Source organism: Psittacula echo, assembly GCF_963264785.1.
Source record: "Psittacula echo genome assembly, chromosome: 23".
NCBI lineage: Eukaryota > Metazoa > Chordata > Aves > Psittaciformes > Psittacidae > Psittacula > Psittacula echo.
The window spans coordinates 5531595-5554532 of NC_137748.1; the positions used below are offsets into that span (position 1 = coordinate 5531595).

At 47.2% G+C, this 22938-nt stretch overlaps 1 protein-coding gene across 1 annotated transcript in view; it reads right to left on the minus strand.

The window, feature by feature from the left end:
* Positions 1-20468, minus strand: part of NPEPPS (aminopeptidase puromycin sensitive) — a 33204-nt gene extending 12736 nt beyond the window's left edge. Inside the window, exons 1-8 of the mRNA XM_080633657.1 lie at positions 20218-20468; positions 11894-11978; positions 4888-4965; positions 3748-3869; positions 2769-2876; positions 1456-1656; positions 913-1009; positions 774-807 (exon numbers count right to left, since the gene is read on the minus strand). Coding sequence (XP_080489783.1) covers positions 774-807; positions 913-1009; positions 1456-1656; positions 2769-2876; positions 3748-3869; positions 4888-4965; positions 11894-11978; positions 20218-20340 — 848 coding nt within the window. The 5' untranslated portion in view covers positions 20341-20468. The remainder of the gene's footprint in view (positions 1-773; positions 808-912; positions 1010-1455; positions 1657-2768; positions 2877-3747; positions 3870-4887; positions 4966-11893; positions 11979-20217) is intronic.
* Positions 20469-22938: the final 2470 nt, after the last annotated feature.

Consider the following 22938-nt stretch of genomic DNA (forward strand, 5'->3'; position numbering starts at 1 on the left):
GGAGCAAGCGTGCCAAACAGTGTATGGAGGGGGGGAATTAACAGCACAATGGGGTTTTTTTAATACAAGGAGTAAAATACGAGGTTTCCTCAGCACTGGGCTAAGCAGACAAGTAGATTTGGGTTTAGGTTTCAACCTGGGCTCAATTTTCCATTTCAACTTTTAAGGCCAAATTAAAAAGTGTAGCAGAAGAAATCCAACCTATTTGAGGCTTTAAACTCCAAAGCTGACAAGAGCAGTGTTGTCCAAAGCGGAAGGAAAAGCATTCTAACAATGAGCACAGAGAGTGGAATAATATCAAGCAAAAGTACAACAGCTTGATCAGCTGAAGGAAAAAAAAGCAAACTGAAAAGGAAGGCAAGTCCTTCGTTGTAATTTACTTGTCTCCACATGGTTGTACTGTGGGTGTAATTTACCAACTTGCCTACGACATAAAGTAACTCTTCCAGCTGTGTCAGTGAGTACATCACTTTTACAAGGCGGGGGGAAAAGGGATGAAGAAAGCTCTCTTGTGGAACAGGCAGTGCTGCCAGACACTTCAAAACCTGACGCCCTTGGACAGTGGTTGTACTAACTCCTTCTGGCCTTCCTAAGGGTTGTACAATGCACGCTGCTGCAGAAGTCAAAATTATCCAAACCGAAGCGAGAGTTGAAGGTATTTACCCAGTCTTAGTTGGGATGATACCCAATAATCACAGCTGCCTACAACTAATCCAATTACTGCCAAGAATTAGTGAACAAAGAGGGGGAAAGACAGTATTTTAACAGCATACCTATAAGTAACAAGGCCCCAGTTCTCCATGGCACCTTTATAAAATAAATACAAAGGTTTATTGATATTGATACACACCTCTTCCTAAAGGTTTGAAATTCAAATAAAAGACAGTTCATCAATAAAGTGAGTTACTTTACCAGCAGCAAAGTCTGCAATAGCTATGAGATCAATTTTAGGAAGAGGGTAAGGAACATTGAAGTAGTCCTTATAAAAAGGCAGAGTTTTAGCAGCAACCTGTAAGAAATGAGAGGAGAAATGTTATGTTAACTTAGAACAATTGGAGAAACTTGAAAACTGATGACTGAAACTGCCCTCAGAAAGCAGCAGACACGAGATTTCTTCCAGAAGCCCCATTCCCAGCTTCCAGAGCACAATGGTTTGGAAGACTCCCATCCCCTTTTTCTCCCAGGCTGTAGCCTACCCTTCAGCATTTCTCATCATCTTTGAGCCCAAGCCTCCATCAGCAAATCAGAGCTGAAATAAACCGTATGTTTTTGTCATTAGAGACATCGGTTTGCCCACAACTGCCATTCTCTTTAATACCAAGCCCAGTCTCTCTGAGCCATTAAAGCAAACAAAAGCAGCCTCACGAGCTCTGTGTGGACCGAGGTAACTGAAGGAGGAGTCCAGGCTGGCGGAGATCACTGCAGCAGGAGCAAAGTCACCCTGAGCACATTTACCTCTAATGCAAACTTTCCTTGTTCTGCTTTGCCCACAGGAGTGTAAACGCGCACTAAGACACCATCCAGGGACCTGGCCTCTACGAAGTCATATTCGCCCACCACAAACGCTACAAGATAGGTGGACATTATCGGGGTACGGGCAAACTTCACTTCCACCAGGTTCTCATCGTCCGGGTACGGCTTCCTGTCAACAACATTCTTCCAACAGGAAAGGGAATGAGTTAGTTTTGTGGAAGTGGAACTGGGTTACACAATCCAGTTGAGTAACTATTCCATCAGTATGAGTCATGCATTGAAAAATGAACGGACTCCTCTGACAATGATTTTAAAGATACAGACCATGATGTAGTTCCCCTTCCGAATTAAAAACGCCCCGTCACCATGGAAGTGGACTTTCAGAACTTATGTTCCATTACTATGGAATGCATATTTCATATTCCGGCTATCAGCTGCTTGCCTTCAAAGAAAGTATTGCCCACATCCCAATAAAGCACCAGGCTTTCACTTTTAAATCACAGAATCATAGAACAACAAGGGTTGTAAAGGACCTTAAAGCTCCTCCATCTCCAACCCCTGCCACAGGCAGGGACCCCTTCCACTGGAGCAGCTTGCTCCAAGCCCCTGTGTCCAACCTGGCCTTGAACACTGCCAGGGATGGGGCAGCCACAGCTTCTCTGGGCACCCTGGGCCAGCGCCGCAGCACCCTCACAGTAAAGAACTTCCTCCTTAGATCTAACCTGAACTTCCCCTGCTGAAGTTTGAACCCATCACCCCTTGTCCTATCGCTGCAGTCCCTGATGAAGAGAAACAGAAACCATAACCACATGGTCAGAAACCATAAGCACACGGGTGAGGTTTGCCTTTACAAGTTACAATGAAAGTCAGCTACTGGCATTAAAAAAGTCTATTTTTAAACTGACTTGCTCTTCTCCAGCAACGTAACCTAGAGATACATGCACCATATATCAAGTAGCAACCTGTATTTGTGACTGAGATACATCTACTTGCACGCTTTATCCCAGAAATTCCCTGGAGCAGAAAACATGCTTATTTATCTCTAGTGCTTATGTAGCTGTAACAGCTATATCAACACACAAAGGCTTCTTTCCTTTGCAGTCACTCTTCATCAAGCAGCACGTGGTTTGACATATGCTAAGAGTTTTTCAACCCACCACCGCTGTGCTTTGTACAACCTGTTTGGGTTTTGGGCTAGGACCTGACATTGCAATCTCATCACACGCTATTAACTCTCAAATAACCAGTTCCTACAGCTTCATTTAAAACGGTTTGCTCACACATCAAGAACTTACCATATTGGACAAAGCTACTCTGTCTTTAGGAACCACCAAAGAAATATCAAATGTTGCTTTAATGGCAGGCTCATCCCAGCAAGGGAAAGCTCTGCGAGCATCAGTAGCCTGAAGGAAACAAAAGAGCATTAAACAACCAAATGGCAAGAGATTGTGGCAATAACACACAGAGCAAAAGGCAGCACATTTTAGAGGCAAGGAGTTGGGGGAACGCTGGCGAGTCATTGGTGTGGAGCCTCTTCACTGACACTCTTGACCTCTGCATTAGAGCATTTTATTCTCATTTCTCCCTCGGTTTTAAGGAGAAATAATAAAAAGCAGCTGAAAAGCACTCTGTGCTCTCATGGAATTCTACAGGCGGAGCGGAATTCAGCAGAGTCATGACAGAAGCAAAGCTCAGTCATGTGAAAGCAGAGAGGGCACCCAGGCGTTCACAGACCGTACACACAAGACCCCCTAGTTGTGTTCTGTCAGCACACTGCGCCCATGAGATGTTCCATTTGTACCAGGGAAGTGTTCCCTGCTTTTATGTAACCAGGCAGATAACTATGGGATTATAATTCTGTTGTGATGTCCAGGGTTTATGTAATACTTAAGGCAGAATCTGGCTCATGTTTTGGATGTCATTAAGATACTGAGATAAAGGCAAAGCAACGTATTAATATAATAGACTTCATAAAGGCAAGTTATACAGAGGTATGCGACTACATCTAAATAAAGAGCTGTTCTTAAACACTGCCATTGGATATATACGATGCATCTCACATCAGCATGATCCTTAGCCGGGGAATTTGCCAGATCCAGAATTTACTGACCTTGAATCAGCAATGTAAAGGCTGGGTTTAGTATTATCCCTCCACACTAAAAGCGAGTTAACCTAGTGAGTAGAGTTAAAGCTAGGAAATTGTGCCTTTGTTTCTTGTAAGTGTAAATCCTGTGTTAAGAATGACATTCCCCCAAAGGAAAACACAGCCCATACCTCAAACTGAGTGACAGCAGCATAGCGTGTGTCTCCAGTAGGGGTGGTGTATTTACTGCGGTAAAACCCTTTCATTTTATCATTCAGCTCCCCTACAAAGTCTATCTTTAGTGTCCCTGTCCCTGTAACAGAAACAGATGGGACATTGTTAATCACATGTGCAAAATGGAAGGTTTATTTGGTCTGGACCTTCAGGCCAGGCCACTCAGCTGATGGCCCTTCATCTCATCCCCAGCCATCGCTTCTTTTGCCAGCCCCCCTCAAACCCTTCACCCTCCTTCCACAAAAGCAGCTCCAGTAGAACAATGCAGGCAGAGCCAGACTCATCACAGCATTTGAGCATTGACCAGCAAGCAGAGGCTGCTGCAGACCTCATCTCATCTTCTAAACACAATGCGGTAACCAGGAGGACCTCCCTCCAGCCAGCTGGGATGTCTGATCCTACAATCCTTACCTTTGAGTAAGGCTGCAAATATAAAGGTGGCTACTACATAATAACAGCATCCTATGAAATGTACTCCAAGAGCCAAGATAGAGCACTGGCTGCATTCAAGCTTCTAAGTCAGTTAGTCTCAGGATTTATTCTGCCCTCAATGTCTCAGTGCAAAAGGGGAAACCTGATCTTGATCAGGGAGGCAGCATGCCAACACCCCATAGAATGAGACGTGAAAATTCTATCACCCTCAAATCTCTTTATTTGTATTGGTCAGGATGAACTAAAACTGCTTTACTCAAATCAAGGAGCTGAGTTTCAATTGACAAGCTTCTCAGAACAAAAAACTGTAGCAGTTTCAAATGAATTAGCATGGTCATGCCTAAGAAAATACTGCAGTAATGTGGATTAGCTCCTTCGTGGTAAGAGGAAAAGAGAGCCTCAGTAGCTAACATAAATAGCTTCTGAGCCTATCTTCCAAGAGCAGGTAAAGAATTAGTCACCTGAGGTGTTGGAAGCAAACATCAGCATTAGTGAAACAGCATCTTCAACTCCAGAGGCTTCACAAAGTGACTTATAGTGAAGAGAGTCCCCAGGGAGCACTGCAGTCCCAGTCAGACTTCAGGGAAGGCAGAGCTGTCCTACTCCAGCTTTCTCAAGCGCAAATGTCTTAAACACATGGCTGAAAGCATGAAAATAGCTCTTACCTTTCTGAAGAGTACTGGGAAAGGAAAGAGTAACCTTTTCATCCTCATTTTGATAGTTGAACCCTGTGGCATGTACCTCTGAAACAGACAAACAGACCACTTGGTTTGAAATAAGGCCCAGAGATGTTCTGAACATTTCAAATGAACTGAATCAGCCAAATCCAACAACATGCTTCTGAAAAATCCAGAAAGATATAAATGCAAGCAACCATTGAAACCTGGGGGTTGGAACCAGATGGTCTTTAAGGTCCCTTCCAACCCAAACCATTTCAAGATTCAATGATTCCTAATACAAGCTGCTTGTCCCAGCCCTCTCACATCACTCAAATCAAATGAAAACACACCTGGTATCATGAAATGGTTCTAGGAACCTTTATAGGTACTTTAAAATTGACTTAGGTAGAAAAATTCAATGAACAGCTTCAGTTCTCTACTGAAGTAGATACTAGCTTTGAATGGTCACAAAGGACAAAGAAAGCAAGCTGGAAAGTGTGGTGATACAGAAACATCCTAAGAGAAAAACCTTCCACTCTATCAGCTTCTTCCTGACACAGAATTCTGGGGAACAAAGCTTGTTTGAAACAACAATTTAATTTACAACGACCTGTTTCCATGCTCAAGTATCCCTGCAAGGATCCAGGTATTTGGTTTCAGAGGCAGCCAGAGCACGCTCACGAGATGTTCAGTTAAGCTGTTCCATATGTGACAACAGGAAACATGTTTCTATTCTTCTAAAATGTAAGTGCTGTTTATTCTGGAATAGCATGATTTCAGCCTTAACTCAGAGTTAATACCAACCTCTGCTCACAGAGAACAAATGCAGGAACTGCATGACTGCATTAGTCTTAACTACTGGTTTCACAGGGCTCTGCTCGGTGTTTAATCAGAGCTAACCACCATGCCAGGGTACATAATCCACGAGTGCTTACAATAAAACAACTCTAGCTGTAAAAGAAAATACCGTACGGAAACAAATTCAAGGAAAAATGTTCTTTGGAGGGTCAAGTAGAAGAACTGGTCTGTACCGAGGAGTTCCAAGACTTTTAAAATCAACTCCAAGAGGGATCAGATGGACCATCCAAACAGAATACATGCCAAAGACATCAAAATGCCAGCAAGCATTGGGCAGTGAGCAACACAAAGTAGTTTAACTTTGCTTCTTGTAACTCTAGGGAATGCTGAGGCAGGAAAGGAAAGGATATAAGAGTCGGAGAGAAGATATTCAGGGAACAATGCTAATGTACAACATCCCAGGTGGGCTTCCCTGCAAGAGCGAATGGAGCTGACTGCTGACTACATCTAGAGCCACTGAATTTTGACCCTGGCTGTCTCTAAGAGTCCAACAGACAACAAACCTGTTCTGCAATAGCATATTAGTGACCTCGGGCAGGGCTGGGTACCTGTTGGGAATTTATGTTAGGCTTCCAGGGAGGAATCCTGCTGCTGGACAACCTGCAGAGCCGAGCTGGCAGCCCTGGTCAGAGGCTGAAGGAAAACCTGAGAAATGCCTGATACAGATCAGTACAAGAATGCAGAAACACTTCCCTCCTCTCTGTGTGTTTAAAATGACCACAGCAAACCAAACCAAACCCATTTTTATCTTTTTACAGCTTCGAATGGAAACAATCTGATAGCAAAGACAAACAACACCATGACTTGAGGATCATAGTTCTAACCTACTGAAACTGAGAAATACAGAAGAATGCGGGTTATGCAGATCTCCTGCCAAAGGTTGACAATGGAGATCAAGTTTCCCCCTCCTCCTATCCCAAAAGTGAATTCTTCTTCGGTGTATTGGAATTCATAGCTCTGATATGTTATAACCTTTATAACCTGCACTAGGAAAGCCATAGGAAAGATACACGCAAGTATTCCCAGGGCTAGAATAAGGAAGACCTGTGGGGGTTTTTTGCCTCTAGGAAAACACCTGGTAGAGAGCAACCTTGTTTCAAAGGGCTTCTCAACCTGACTTTTCCAGGGTTAGATCCCAATTACACCAAGGTTAGAACCAATGTTTAAACAAGTTACAGTTTAAATGGGCTGGAAACAGCCGGCTCAGGAATGATGCCTTGCGCTCCCAGCACAGGCAGATCCCAATCCCCACTGAGGAGGCAGAGCTATGCAATACCCCAGAGCCCTGCTTGTCCTGACCATCTCATGAGCACTCAAAAGCTTTATCCACCTCCACCACAAGGTAACGCTCATTTCCAGCTTCACAACATGGGTATTCCTTGAGGAATTGGTGTCTTTCCACTCTCAGCTCCCGCAATTTCTTGCCATTCCCAAAGAGAAGCTGCTTATCCATCACTTTCCAAACCAGCAGAATACAAATGAAAGATTCAAAGATACTTTCTTTTTTATAAACTAACTATTCAGTGCCATTAATTTAATCCAGAGGAAAAAGAACCACGGAAAGCCATCAACAATAGTTTTTGTTAAGAGTTTAAGAGAACTGCTTATAACAAAGATGTAATTGCAGTAAGAGGCTGTCTGAATTCCTCACAGCATTGAATACAAAAGCTCCTGAAGAGAACAACACAATTTTGGCAGCCTATGAACTTCGGAGAGTTTGGCACGGCAAGGTTGCAAGTTAATCACTAGCACATTAGTACAGAGCCTGGACCAAGCTGCATGAGAAAGGAAAAAGCTGTTAGTGCTCCATGTCTTTGGGAAAGAAAAAGCATAAAGATCTGATCTCGCAACTCTCCCCAGCTCGGAGCACTCCATATCAAAGCTGACAATAGCATGGAAATAAATCAGAGTCCCTCCAAAGAGGCCTTTCTGAAACTACACAGCAACCAGAGTACAGCAACTGGGCTCATTAATTGCTTTATTACATGCTTATGTACGGGGATCCCAGCCAGAGGTTTGAGGCAGCAGCAAACGTGCACGTACTTCAAAGTGAAGGCGAAGCCAAATGCAAGAGAAAGTGTTTTTTCAAGTAGCCCTTATTCCATGACATGGAGGAGTCCCAGACAATTAAGGTATGGTGGCTTAATGAACTTGCAGTCATCAACTGAGCTGCAGTGAGTGTGTACACTGCTGCTCTACCTGCAAATCAAGCATGTTAGCTTAAAACAGCTACGTGTTGACAGAGCGCACGCTGAGCTCCTCCAGCATCAGCCACTGAGCTATGCTGACACAATTCCCAAGAACACTAATGCTTTCGAGCCCTTTCCCATCTCATGTGTTTGAAACCGGTGGTTGTAAAACCCTTTCAAGGACTCAGAGGTATCTGATATTCCCAAACTTGTCCCTGCCAACGCAGCCCGGGCCTCCTTAAAAACCCCACTATTACACATTCTGTCACATCAAGCCCTCTCCAGAAGAGAGGATGAAGATGAGCTTTTCTACAATGAAAGGTTGCACAACTGGCTTAAACAAATCTAGTTTGCCAAGGGCAGAGAGACAATAGCCTCATTTTTCCCACCTGGCCCCAGCTGCATGTTCCCATTCCCTTCCTTCCACTGGCATCCACACACAATCATCGGGGTCAGGAGGTGATGTGTCTCCAAGCTGCCCTTCTTTTTTCCCTTTGCAGAGGCAGTTTTTAGCCAGTGCAGTTTCCTGATCCACAGGGATGCTCTGCAGTGCAACCACGAACTCCAGCAGATGGGAGGGAGTGAGGACAAGCATTGCCGCTCCTTCACAGCAGTGATTTCAGGCTGTGTGGTGCTCATGGTGCTGTGGCTGTACTTCCAGGCCAGGGGAAAGCATCGCTTAGGTACACTTGGGGCACACTGCTCAGCTTTCAGGTGTGGCTTTGGTATAATCCGCACCTAGCACTAGCACTCAAGCATGTCCCAAACACTAAAATGATGAGTTCTGGTCTTAAAACCTTTGAAAAGTTGAAGTACAAATCAAAGTTCACTCGATGATTCCTGCTAAGCAAACATCACTACGGTTGCTTCTCATTTTCCATGAGAAACTGCCAACTATCACCCTCCAAGCATCTCTAAACTGCAGAAGATGCTTTAGATCCCGAAGTATCCGAAAAGCTTTCCAAGCTGCAGACAATGCAGTTCACTGATTATGACTCCATCACGATTTCACAGCCCCTTAAAAGAGAGATTTACAGGACACTCCAACTACTGCACATGAAACTCAGCCCCCTAACATTAAACTGAAGAAACAATTAGCTCCAGAACGACTTTTCAGGTCTTCATTTAGCTGCTCAAAGTCAATCATTTGGACAAAGGTAGCACAGCACGTGCACACCTAAGTGCTAAGGCTGCATTACAGATATTTGACTGCAGATGCTAAAAAGTAGCTTCTGGAATGAACAAATCCAATTGCTTGTTCTGAGGAGTGGGAGGAGCTGGTCATGACTTCAGCAATGGAAAACTCAAGTCTTTTGAGTAGCTTTGTTCCATTACAGCATACCTGGCACAAACAGTAAATCCACAACTTCCAATTCCAATCGCTACACTCATTTTGTGATGAAACAGGATTTTTCAACTCTGAAGCATTGCACAACCCATCTCTTCCAGTTTATTACTCACTATCACTCAATTGTGGATTACGCAGCACCATTTTTGACTTTGATTTTAAAGCTCCCTCAGCTTCCCGTCAAATATTGGGAAATAACCTGATTTCCCCGCAAATCTGCATTAAACTTTCACATTCAAATCTCAGTTCTACCCCCTGCTGTATCTACTTTTAAAAGTGAATAGAAGGGGAGGGAAAACACGGCCCACAGTTGTAGCCAAGGTTCCTGTCGTACAAGTCACAGTGCACTCGAGACTACCAAGAATTATTAGGGAAAGAATCAACTATTCTGCACCAAAGTCACCAGCTCACCTGCACAAACAAGGAAAAGGAATCTCCTGGACAAGAAGGTCTCTTTTTCACACAGCTACTACTCGGAGCAGAGCCACACTTGAAGGAAGATAAGCAGCCGATTACCTTTTGTCTCACGTTTGCAAGCAAATGGGAGAGAAACTCTTCCCCACCAAGGTACGGAACTATGAGGATACAATTCCTCACTCCAGCCTTTAAAGGGGAAAATATCCCTAACTTCTCCCTCATTTTCAAACACTCTCCTATTGGTACAAGGCTCACCTAAGTAACTCAATCCAAAGGATGTGGCCAATACTCCTCTTGGTTCACTGGGCTGTATTTCAGACTCTGGTTTTGAGACCAGTTATACAATCCCCATCCAAAAGCTGCTCACAATAGGAGTGTTAGTAAGTCTGACTGGATCTGTATCAACAGGTGCCAGCAAACAGCCTGCCAATTCCATGCAATTTTCCTTCCAAAGCCATTACACCAGCTGGCACTTTCCCAAACTGAAAAATATGCTTTAACCCCATGAAGCCTGAGTATCACTACAGTAAACATGCAACAAAGCTGCACCTCGAGTACTGAGGATACAATAAGGAGCTGCACTTGTGTTCCTTCGTGTCCCAAGTACCACGTTCAAGGCTGTCTGAAAAAGCAGAATGGAGGAATTTAAGCCACAGACTCACTTGCAGTGTGCTTGGGTTTAGGTCTCCATTAAGCTCTACTATTAATACTCTGAAGTTATGAGTATATGCTGCTAAAAGAAGAGAAAACCAGACCCCTACGAGAGGGAAATCAGCTGTGAAAATAACAAATACAATACATTAAAATAGAGATCCTCTCTGTTTTATGTATTTTTCCTGATTTGACTGGAAAAAGCCTTTATTCCTAGGTACCCTTCCCATTCATTTTCATTTTCTCAATGACAAAATAGGTGGTTTGGGCCTACGGCAGGGTGGTAGGAGGAGCAGACTCCACACACACTCTGCTATTACTACCACTCTTGTTATCACCTCATTACTCAGTGTATGAAACAGCTCCAGGAGCACTTAGCAACCCGGGGGCACCCAATCAACTGAAGCTCACTAATGAAAGGCAAGCAGGAATGAAGCACCAGGGGACAACCCTGAGCCCAAATGGAGCACGCAGGAAGCACTGCTCTGTTCTTTCACTATCGAAAGCCAGTGGCCAGGCTCCAAGCTCTTTGGTAATACTCTTGCCTGCCACCCTCCCTCCCTGCGACTGCACTTCCTGCTGTGAGCTCTACTTTTCCACAACACACCCACCCAAAGCTACTTCCTTAGGACAGAGCTCCCCATCCACCTAAGCACCGCCCGTGGTCTCAACTGTATTTAACAAGCCCTCTGGTTTCTTTAATACTCTGTTAAAAATCATTCAAACCAATTTAAATGCAATGACTTGTTGCAGACATTCTACTTGCCACGTACAAATCTATTACCCATAGGATCACGGAATCATCACAGAATCCCAGCCTGGTTTGGGTTGGAAGGGACCTTAAAGCTCATCCAGTTCCAACCCCCTGCCACGGGCAGGCACATCTTCCACTAGAGCAGCTTGCTCCAAGCCCCATCCAACCTGGCCTCACAGGGTTCTTCCCTGTGACCCTGCTTAGGCTCTTCTGCCTAAGAGCTCATCTCAGTCTCCCCTCTGGCAGGTTCAAGCCATTCCCCTTGGCCTGTCCCTACAGGCCCTTGTCAAAAGCCCCTCTCCTTCCCCCACGTTGCCTTATCCTTGCAATGTCAATAAAGTGTCTTCTGTCCTTTTTCAAACCCTTCCCAATGAGTAATTCCTGCTTCAGGCTATTATTGATGCATTCCTTATCTAAACCCTTGTCACAGATTTTGTCAATATTGCAAAGTTCATCAGTACAGATCATGTTCCTCCACACTTATCCAGGATAAAGATAAATAATAATGTAGGAACAGTCAAACAATCCTTTAACCTACAACACTCAGGCACCGTGGTGTAGAAAGTAGATGTCATGGAAGCTCAAGGTAATGTATTTAAACATGATGTAAAGGGTAGTGATGACAAGAGAATGAAGGTTAGATAACAAATTTTGTGCTTCCAGGGGTAGTTCAGCTTATCAAACTCTTACACAATGTTGCAATCACAGTTGTTAACTGTTGGCAGCAGCATCTCATGTCAGAAATGAAATGAAATGGATTAACAGGTAAAAGCTCCACCAACAAAGGAATCCTACCTTCATCTCCTTCCGGCGCATAGGAAGCTGTAATAATGTCAATGTCCGCACAGTTCATCACAATTTGGTTGGTTGCATTTTTCACCTGGAAGAGAAATTTGATGAGCATCAAATGGTGCTGCCTTGGGTAGGCATTCCCACCTCCCTTTAACCCCAAACCCCTCTGCCATCAAGTGAAATCAAATTCAGTGTTCAAGAGCGGTAAAGAAAGAGATACTCCACTGCCTGCTCTCCCTCGTGGCAGAACATGCGTACTTGAATCCTGTTCAAGCCATCCAGACCTACTTATCAAGGCTGGAAATTACTTAAGGGAACAGACTGCCTGTCAAAAACTGGTATGAGAGCTCGACAATAGGGGCCTTGTACACGGCTGGGAATCCAAGACCAATAAAAATAGATAGAAAGCCTCAAGCATCCTTCCAGAGATGACTACAGTCGAAGCTTTTGAACCCAAGCTTACATCTTTGGGAGCTGCTCAGAAATACAACTTTGGGTACCGTGTGTGCAACCCGCGCCACTGGAAGAACTTCTTAGGTTGAAAACATCTGCCAAGAAATTTGCCTTTCCATCTTCCTGAAAGCTTTCCTTCTGCCAGCTCTTGGCTAGGCAAGCTTTGCTTTATTTAACAAGTGGCCAGCTCCCAGCGTAGTAATAAACTGTCTCACTGCGCCAGCTTTCTATTTGGATGCAAGAGCTTAAATACAGAGGAATTCAAATTAAATATCAATTAATTACGATGGGGTAAAATATTTGGGAATTAAACTAGGAATTATTTAGAAACTTATGGCTGAAACCACCAGAATCATCACATTGGACTGAACTGGTAACCCTGCTAGTGCAGGGTACAATTTCTAGCAGTAGGCAACACCTCTACAGTAGAGGGAATTTCCACAACAGCCAACTAGAGTTTAACATAGGCACACCGGAATTGCTTCCTGCCCAAGATAGTAAGTTCCTTAGCCTAAGGATTTCTACCCCTGCCTTGGTTTTTTCACTATTATAACCTTAAAATGCACTATTAACACCAGTTACCCATGTTTGCACACAGCAGAAACCAGCTGGACCACCCTGTGGTGGGAACTGGTTCCATCAAATCCAGAGCTCCCCTGTATCAAAGTGCTCTGCCCATGCACACCAAGTCACCACTCATCAGCCAAATGGAACTGCATTTATTACAAGTAAAGCCAAAACAAGAAGCTGAAGGGTCAGAGTTGAAGCTGACTTTATCACTCTGCTGTAAAGGAGCTGGTATCTACACAAGGGGACTACAGAGAAGCAGATATTCAGTCCTACGCCATTGTACCCAGGCTCACTGAAGGAACGGCTCCCGTGTCATTTTGTACATAAAAACCAAATTCAAGTGTAGTCATGGGTAAGACAGGCTTAAGAAATTTAAATATACAACTTCATAGGTGAACCCACATCCCAAAAGAGGTCCATCGAGTCAGCTAAAGGGCTAACACCAGATACTCAGGGAAAGCCAACCTGACACATGGCTGACACAAGACAAACCTAACTCAGAAGATTCTTTCTAACCTCAGTCCCCAGCTTGTCTCTGGCTCATTCCTATGAACAGAGTTGTGTATAATCCATTCTATGTAAGGGCTTAGACTTTTTGACAAGCCTAACTCTTAGTGACTCTTTCCAAACCCTGCCTGTCAGTCACGCTGCAGTGCATCGTATGGAGCACAAGAGCTGGGCTGCTTTCACTGTGTTGCCTCTTCATGGTAACGAAACCAGAACAGTGTCACCTGATAAACTTAACCTGATTCTACAAACACCAGTCTTGCAAAGCACAAAACCAGCAAGTGTAGCAGCTGAAGCTACACAGGTTAGATTGGATGCTTCTAGTACACATTTACAAGCCTGGTGCGTATGCAACTGAAGGATTACAACACTTTCCAGAACCTCACATCAAAGCCCAGCACTTTTCATCACTACATGAGGGTTTGGGGTTTTTCAAGGCCTTCTAAAACACGCACACAAAAAATGGGACTGAGAAAAGCTTTTTCTAAGTGTCTAATAGGGACCTTCACTCAATCTACAAATCCAAATCTCTCTGGATGAAGAATTCAAGATGCGTCAAGAGTTGTCCAAATTGCAGACAATGCTGGGTTGAACAATAGGCTCCATCTTTAAAAAACAACCTCTTCTGAGGACAGCAGAACTTTCAGTGCAGCGCTCTGCCTGCAAAACAAGTTTAGGTTTAAGCAGAGACAGCTTCAGAGGTGCCTTAGAAAGGCAACTCCCTATTTTCAGGGGTTTTTCCTTACCTCCTACAAGCATCAAGCCAGTTTTACAAGAGTGCAACCCAGCAGAGAACATTAAAAGGGGCCAAATGAACCCACAGCCTATTAAGTGTTTACCCTCCAACTCCCCAAACGGAGAGCATAATTCAGTGTGCAGATGTGAATGCTGACAGTGCACTGTGCAGAACACTCACTGAATTCAGCGGGGCTATCAGAGATGTCATGTTGGCACAAAGGCAGTGAGAGCCCCCTCCCTCTGATCCACTAAAAACCGTGAAATACAGACACAAAACAAAGCTATAAACTGCCCAGCACACTTCCAACCACTCATCCCACAAGAACCCATACCCTAATGCTTACAGACACCATGAAGATGAATGAATGTGTTTTGCTCTAAGTGATACCTTGAAACTGCTTAGCCATTTCTACTAGTACTATACTTTGGAAGAGAGATACTCTGCTCATGCAGTGCTTTTCATTAATTCAATCGTATTTCAGGGTAAAAAGCATCTCACTGCATCAGGTACAACCAATTACAAAGGTGTGCATATGCAGACTGTCACCCTGCTTCACCTTGCTCTGGAATAGAATCCATTTACTCTTCAGCAAGAAGAGGCTAATCAAGGCAAGAGCAAGCACCAAATGCCCACAATGAACGTAGCTTTGAAGGCTGACATGCCTAAAAGCAGCAGATGAACTAAAACCAAGGTCTGGATTGAAGGAGTGTTTCAACACTTAAAAGTTGTTGGTTTTGATGAAACTAACATTAAAATACCCGTTGAGAGTAGCCAGGCACAGACACCTCAAGTAGGTCTGCTCTGCACCAAAACCGCAGACGTTTAACTATGTTGGTGTTAGACTAAGCCAAGATACACTTCCCAACCTCCTGCACATCCACACCTGTGCTTTGGGAAGGAAAAATCTCACCTAGTAGGAGGTAACGGCTGAAGTTCCCCCAAGAAGTTTTCCAAGATAACATCATTGGACGGAAGAAGAGCTGAAAAGGCAAATTATTTGGCTCTGCCAAGGTGTTGTGAAGTTTCTGGTTTTCCCCCGTTATCAGAGCAGGAAAGGACTTGATGGGAAAAGCTTTTTAGGGCATTTCAAAGAAGAATTTGAATGGCTTCAGTAGAATGCCAGCCCACCTGAAATACAGGCTGAGGGGCACCAAAAGACATCATCTATAGCCAAAGCTAATTCCCAAGAGCCAGTTATAAGACTAGGTAACTAAGATCTTGTCACTCGGCTTCAGAGTCCTTTTCTAAATGTAGCATTACAACAAGTATGTATGCTTCTAGCACTTTATTCCCTGAGAACAGACACCTAACATTACCTCAGTTGTGTTGTAGGATCTTCTTAAGAACTCAGAACTTCAATGAGAAAATGAATAAAGAGTTTTATTAATCTGCATCTCAAGCACATGACAGTAGGTAAGTAGTAAATTACCAATGCCACCACTGGAAAAACTCACTTTATTCCAAAGAGCATCCAACTACATACTTCAGGAGTGCCAAATACACATAGGGATGTAAACCCCTCTGTAACTACAACTGACGCAATCATTTCACCTTATGAATGACAGAACTGAAAGGAGCCTTTTGAAGGGGAGCAAAGGCATTCCTGGTTGGAAGCTTGTGTCATCAGGACAGACGCAGCCCTGAGGTCCTACTTTTGAAGCTCCGGTCTCCAATACTAAGATTCATATCTAATTTCAGGGGCTGTAAATGTAAGTTACAATGCTGGATAACACAATTTCTCCCCCCCCCAGGAGATACTGAGCACAAATACTACACCCATTAAAGCTTATTTTTTTCCAAGGTTTACATAGAGCATCACAATAAATCTTTATCTGGCATGCAGCAGGATCAGAAGACTACACAGTCTTTAGTCTAGCAGACACTGCATAATTAACCTATAAAAAGCAACAGATACAGGTTAAACATTGCTAAATATAACAGTATCCTTAAAACATATTAAAGGGACTGCAAAAGATACTGAAGAGAGCCATCCATCTCAGGTCATAAATTCTTTAGAGACAGGTTGCTTTGCAACCAAGAAACACCTCACTGCCATTTCCAATGAAAGAAATGAATCACCACACAACACTCTCTAAAGAAGGTGGTTTATATAGAGGGAAATACCGGGAAGTTAAGAGGACAACCATGCACCTTCCTGGAGCTCTGCACCAGACAGGTCATCTTTGGAGCCAGGACAGCGTTAAGAACTCGCATGTAGCAGCTTAAAACAAGGGTTGAACTTTGGGAGCCAGATGTTTCTGTTGCTGGGTACTTGTGTTGCACATCCCCTCTTTGTTCCAGCCCTTGGTTCAGCCTCCCAAGAGTCAGAAACAGAATGGAAAAAACTTGGCCTAGACACTGAGTAATACGAGTGCACTGCACTGATAACCAGAGCCTGAGAATCAGGGTTAGAATAATGAAACCTCAAGCGAGCAGATGAATAAAGTAGATGAACTATTTCCACCCAAAAATAAGAGAACTGAATTGTGCTCATTCAGGAACAGCCCCACACGCCCAACAAATCAACAGCTTAAAATGCTAAAGGGGACATAACTGACAGAGTAAGCACAGGATTGAGAGCAGGCGACTCTTTCAGCTCCAGAGCTGCTGCCGACATGCAATGTCTGCTTCTCCCCCATCCACAGTCTGCCCTGGCTGTGATCAGGGTTCCTTGTGAAACAGTTCAGTTAAGGATTGGGGAAGATTTAACTGTGACAAATGGCAATTATAATACTGACAGTTTATATAATTGCTACACAACTCTCCAGGCTTCAAAAATATCCATATGACCCTTACTTAAATCATATGCCATTATTTATTATCATTATCTTATGACAATATTTAAACATCTCGAGTAACCAGACAAAACTTGAGAGAACCAGACAAAACTTCAGGTACTTCACCAACACAGCTTCAAAAGCTGATGGAAATCAGATGAAGGGGCAGATTTCAGTATCATTCCTTTATCAAGAAACAACAAACACTGCCCAGAGGGCCCATTCCCTAACCTGAACACTAGAAGTGCCTCAATAAACCTCTATCACATTATCATTTCTCTTTTAGGCTTTGAAATGAACCTGGTCACCACTGACACAGAAGCAATAGCCTTATCTTTTGAATCATAAAAGGCTTTATCCTCTGAAGCCTAACTGAAGGTGCAATGTTAAGTGTAACATTTATTATAGCGGCATAAGGACAAAACGTTGCGTTAAGTTCTTTCTACGTACAAATGCACTGCCCCAAAGCCAAGGCTGGAAAGTTATTTAACATTTCTTTAGGGCTTGGTGCTCAAGCTGAGAGACTGACTAAAATTCCACACGGAGGGCTGCCAAATCCTATTTAACAGCTCTGAGCGAGAAACACAAACTGACTGACCAAGTGTTCCCTTGTAATACCTTGACTAAATATCACAGCCTTCCCTAATGCCACTTTGCTACTAGAGATACAAAAAGACCCCAAAGCAAAATACACACTTTTGATGCACATCATGAAATGGTTTCCTCATTTTCTGATTAAACAGGATCTATTCTGGTGTCAAAGTTTCAGTACTCACCCCACAGGTCAGAAAGCATCACTGGTTTAAGAACTTGATGGGGGTTGTTGCTTGCCCAGCCATTATTGTACTGGAACAGAGCAGAGGGACTAAGAGCTACACCTGATTGGCTACCTGGCTCTTCAAGAGGAGGCAGTCTATGTATTTCCCTCCCCAAAATCTAGAACATTCAAAGTTCGTGCCTTAACATAAAAGCACTTTCACCTCAATGACCGCACAACGTATGCCAAAGATCTCCAGCACGCTGCAAACAGAACACCTCCGATGAGCAACATTCCACCTCATTGCAAGCTGCTAGCAGAAACAGCCAAGGGGTCCATAACCACACCAATAGCACACAAATGAGTTATTTTCTAGATTCAGGAACAAAAACCTAATAAAAGTCAGCATATTCTTAAGGAAGCCATTCCCCTTGTCCAAAAAGCATCCTGTCCACTCAGCATTGCAGGTGAGCTGCTCATTCTTCTCTCCACCCTCTAATTTTCTGGAACGTGCCTTTATTGTGCTTCGGACTCCGAAAGCCACAAACTTCTCCAGGTTTCTAACTCAAGACAAGCGTGTGAACACTCATCCCATCCACCTTCCTGCACCTCTCCTGTGCCTGCTTGCATGCCGCTGCGATGTGGCCTCATGATTATTCAGCCTATGATTGTTAAAAGCTCTTTAAAACTAAAGATATGTACTTCAGATACGTCCTCAAAGCCTCACCCTAAACTTCTGTTAATTCCCTCTCCCGTGGGAACACCAGATGAGCTCACCGTGATGCGAACACGAGGGCTTTTTACAACCTTGGACCTGACAGATCAGTGTTCTTCCTTAACACATGCCCTCAGCTGGTAGGAAAGTCCAGGATTTCGCACTGTCAGGTGGTATCCATTGCTCTAGGAATCCATTGAGCAATCCCCTGCACAGCAAACAGCATTACAAATACCTCAACAGGACTAAAGAAACCCCTGCAAAACCAAACACCGTTGCCACCAGAAGCCTCCAAAGCCTCGTTATTCCTGGGTTTAGCTGAAGCTTCCAAGGCTGCTGTTCAATACCACGCTCTCCTCAACAGCAACGCTGGCTTAAAAAGCCACTACTCCCCTCCCCCCCGGGGGTTATTTTTAACCTGGATGATTTCAGTGATCCCATTTACAGCACAGCCCCACAGCTGTACCAGGCCTGAGGAGCAGCAACTTGGGTGCGAGGACAGGAATAGGTGGCTAGGATTAAGACAGAAGAGACTGGGAATGTCTCAAGCTGCACCATCACACTGAAAGGCCTGAGAGAGCAGCGGCCTGAGCACTTGAGCTTAGAGCAGGCTCTGCAATAGGCATTCACGCTTTCAGTGTTCCTTCCACATGACACAAACTTACTCATCTCTGGCCATCTCCCTCCAGGTCCCAAGAGTCACAAGATTCACCATCACCCACTTGCAGGCACCGGCTCCCTCTGTACCTGTGCTTCAGGTTCAGCAGTTTTATTGCCTCATTTGAAACCAAGGCTTTAACCACCGCTTTAACTCTAACTCTTGTGTGCATCTCAGCATTATCTCCCTCAAGCCTTCGGGAGCCCCCAACACAGTCATCCTGTTTTAAGGAAGAGCTCTCCCGGTTCTGCATCTATTTCAAACCATTGCACAAGGCATGGAAGGAGATTTAGGAAATCTTGGCAGAGCAGCCTGGGAATGACTGTGAGACTCCAGGGCTTCCATCAAGCATTCCGGCTTTGAAGCACGGACACGGGGAAGCCTTTGCCTTTCAGACAAGGCAGCAGAGCCGGTGCTTTCAGCTTGCACACCCTTCCCACTGCTCACCGAGCCTCTCGCTCCAGCTTTCCATGACACTGAGGCCTACCAGCTTACCGTACCACACCGGGGGAGCACCGCTTTAACCGCAAGTGCGCTTGTTCGCCTTTCCAGCAAAATCCCGAGCCATCGGAATGGCTGGAGAGGGATAAAAGCAGCACGCTGGAGGACGGCAACAGGACCGGGGTGCAGACGGGGATACCAGCGCGGCAGAGCATTCCCAACGCTCCATGCCTATCCTAACACACACAGGGGCAGGAGGCACGGGAGCCGGGGGGGGGGGGGAGGCCGCGGCGGCGGGGCGAGGCCCCCAGCGCCTCCCAGGCCGCTCCCGGTGCTGCCGGGGGCAGGGCGGGGCGCCCGCGCCAGGCCCCGGGCTGTGGGGGTCTATGTACGTGTATATGTATGGGCTGAATGGGCCGGGAGGGCGGGCACCGCCGGGGGGGGGGGAGCCCCAAGCGGCCTCCTTGCACCTGCCCGGCTGGCTCCGCCGCGCCGAGGGCCGGGCCCTGGCGGGCTGACGGGACCGGGAGGGGAGCCCCAAGGGCCCGGGCGGTGAGGAGGGGAATGGGAAAGGGGAGATCGGGCCTTGGCGGCGGGAGGGAGGGAAGGAGTGAACGGGGAGCCGGGCCCGGCGGCGGGAAGGGCGGGCTGAGGGCACGGGTCCCCTCAGCGGCGGCGGAGGATGAGGAGGGGCCGGAGCGCGGCCCTACCTGCACGGCGGCCTCCAGCTTGCCCTCGAAGGTGAAGTCGATGAGGTCGGGCTTGAGGCAGAGTCCATAGTTGAGGGGGGACACGTCGGCGGGCAGCCGCTCGAAGGGACGCTTCTCCGGCATGGCGGGGGAAGAACGGGGGAAGGGGAGGGGAGGGGGGGAAAGGGAGGGTTACGGGGCTGCGCCCCCCCGCGGCGGGGCGGCGGGGAGAGGCGGAGCGGGAAAGCTTCCTGAGGGGGACGCGGCGGCCCCGCACCGGCACAGCGGGACCGGGAACGGGCGGCGGCGACGGCCCCGCACCGGCACGGCGGGACCGAGAACGGGCGGCGGCGGCGGCGGGAGGAGGAGGAGGAGGAGGAGGGAGGGGCGGGGGCGCGCGCGCGCTCCCGGCACGAGGCGGCCGGGAGGGAGGTGGGGAGAGGAGGAAGGAGGAGGAAGGAACAGCGCGTGCGCGGCCGCGCACGTACAGAGCGAGCGCGTTGCGTAAGCGGTGCGAGGGGTAGTGCGCATGCGCAGCGCCCCGGCTGCCTTCCCGTTGCGTTCCCGTTGCTGTTGTGTAGGGACAGGGAGCAGGAGGCGCGGAACGGTTCGTAGCGGGAGCTCCTTGCGTAGCTGCCCCGGGGGGCTTGGAACGGGGCATCCCGTTAACGGGGCTCCTGGTACGGTGGTACCAGTGGGTCTTGCATGGTGCCCCTGGGGCAGATGGTGCTGGGAGATGCATCGAGGGGGTGCTCATCACACCATCGTGCAGCACTTGCCCCTTGTACCTGGAGGACACCGGTCCCGTTCTGTCTGGGTGCTGCCAGGTCCAGATAAGGCTCATGGAGGTGGGCGGGTGCAACTGTCACCAACCTCCAGCGCCAGGAAATCATGGGATCGGCTTAAACCTCAGAGTTTGTGCAGCTGGAGAAGAGAAGGCTCCTGAAGGGGAGACCTGAGAGCAGCTCCAGTGCCTAAAGGGGCTGCAGGAAACCTGGAGAGGGGCTTGGGACAAGGGCCTGTAGGGACAGGCCAAGGGGAATGGCTTGAACCTGCCAGAGGGGAGACTGAGATGAGCTCTTAGGCAGAAGCTCTTCCCTGGGAGGGTGCTGAGGCGCTGTTTCCCGTGGCCAAGCAGCCCCTGGGTACCGCAGCCCCTCGGGGTCTGCAGGGTGGTGGAGCATCGCTGGGGCTTGTGGAGGATGCTATGTGAGGAATCCCTCTTCAAAAGCTCTGCACACAATGCAGCGGTTACAGGGTAATAAATGGCCCAAGCGGGTGATGTTGGATGGCTCTTTGGGCTCCTGACAAACACCAGCAGGAAGTTTAAAAGATTCTTAATAAAGGCTTTATATGGGAAAAAAAAAAAGAGGCGGAAAATGGAATTCCTTTGGAAGAGAGGAGCCTGCGCTGGTGGCTTTGCCCACAGCCAGACCTGATTTAAGGCTCAGCACCCCGAGGGGAACAATGCTGCGTCTTTGTGGGTGCCACAACCTCCCTCATTTTAAGACGGAAGCAGCAGCAGGAAACCATTCATTGCTTTCCACCACTAGAAATGCAATTCCTCCTTTTCTTTTTCTCCCCAGTCCCCAAAGGGATTTCGCTTTGCTAAAAGCAGTGCTCACTGTGCAAAATGCCAGTTACCGCGGAGCGAGAGGGATCTGCTGGGACACGGAGGAGCCGGTGGCACGAACTGGGGTGCATGGGGAAAGTACAGACAGCTCTCAGCACGTTGTTAGGAAAACCAAGGGGCCTGGGTTCATCTGGGGCTTCAGCAGGGCCCCATTGTGCTGCAGAGCCCCGAGGAGGGGAAGGGAGACAAGGAAACAGCTGGGATCGCAGCAGGGGGGTTTGGGAAGCTGCCACCATCCCCTCCCAGCAGCCTGGTGCGGTGCAGAGCCCCAGGGGACATGGGCAGAGCGTGGATGTGGTGCTGGGGGCAGTTTTGGTGGTGGTAGAGCCCCAGGCTGTGATGCCAGTGCGGTGATGAGGAGAAAGTCTCATCTCTGGCGCGGCGAGGGAAGGGCTGGAGTGGTGATCCCGTGGTTTGGATGGAGGAGGACTCAACCTGGATGTGCTGTGGATGCCCTGAGGCCAGTGGGGAGATGCCCAGCCAACACCACAGCCATGCCAAGAGACCTTCCCGGAGCTAAAAGCCCCTCTCCTCCCACCTTGCCCCCGCTTCCAATGCCCTGGCACAGCTCGTGGCCACCGTTGACCCTGCCTGGGCAGAGCCACGTCTGGGGCTGAGCAGGCACAAGGTCAGGGGCAGGATAAACCTATTCCTGGAGCAGAGCTGCCGGGCACCGCGGGGATTGTCTCCTCTGAGCTTTAATTCCTGTCCCCGATGGCCACGCAGGTCACTGGGTGCCCTCGTCACGCTGGGGACAGCGAGAGGGCTTGGTGGCCGCAGGGCTCCCGGTGCCATCTGCGGCTGCTGGTCCGTGCAGGGGACGTTGTTGGATGACGGATGCTGCTGTCAGCGAGGATCCAGAAAGAAAGAAAGGAAGAAAGAGAGAACCTCCGCTGAGAGAGCTGGGGGGAAGCCGCCTCCTCCGCCGTGTCCCAACCAAACCGGGTTCTCCTGCAGCGCCAGACTGGGGAAGGGAGTGCCTGGGACAAATGGATGGGGTGGAAGCCAGGAGCTGTAATTAGCCCAGAGCCTCTGCAGCCACCAACTGCTGTCAATGCAGGAAAACAAGGGGGGGAAAGGGGAAGAAAAGGAAAAGATCCCAAGAGAGG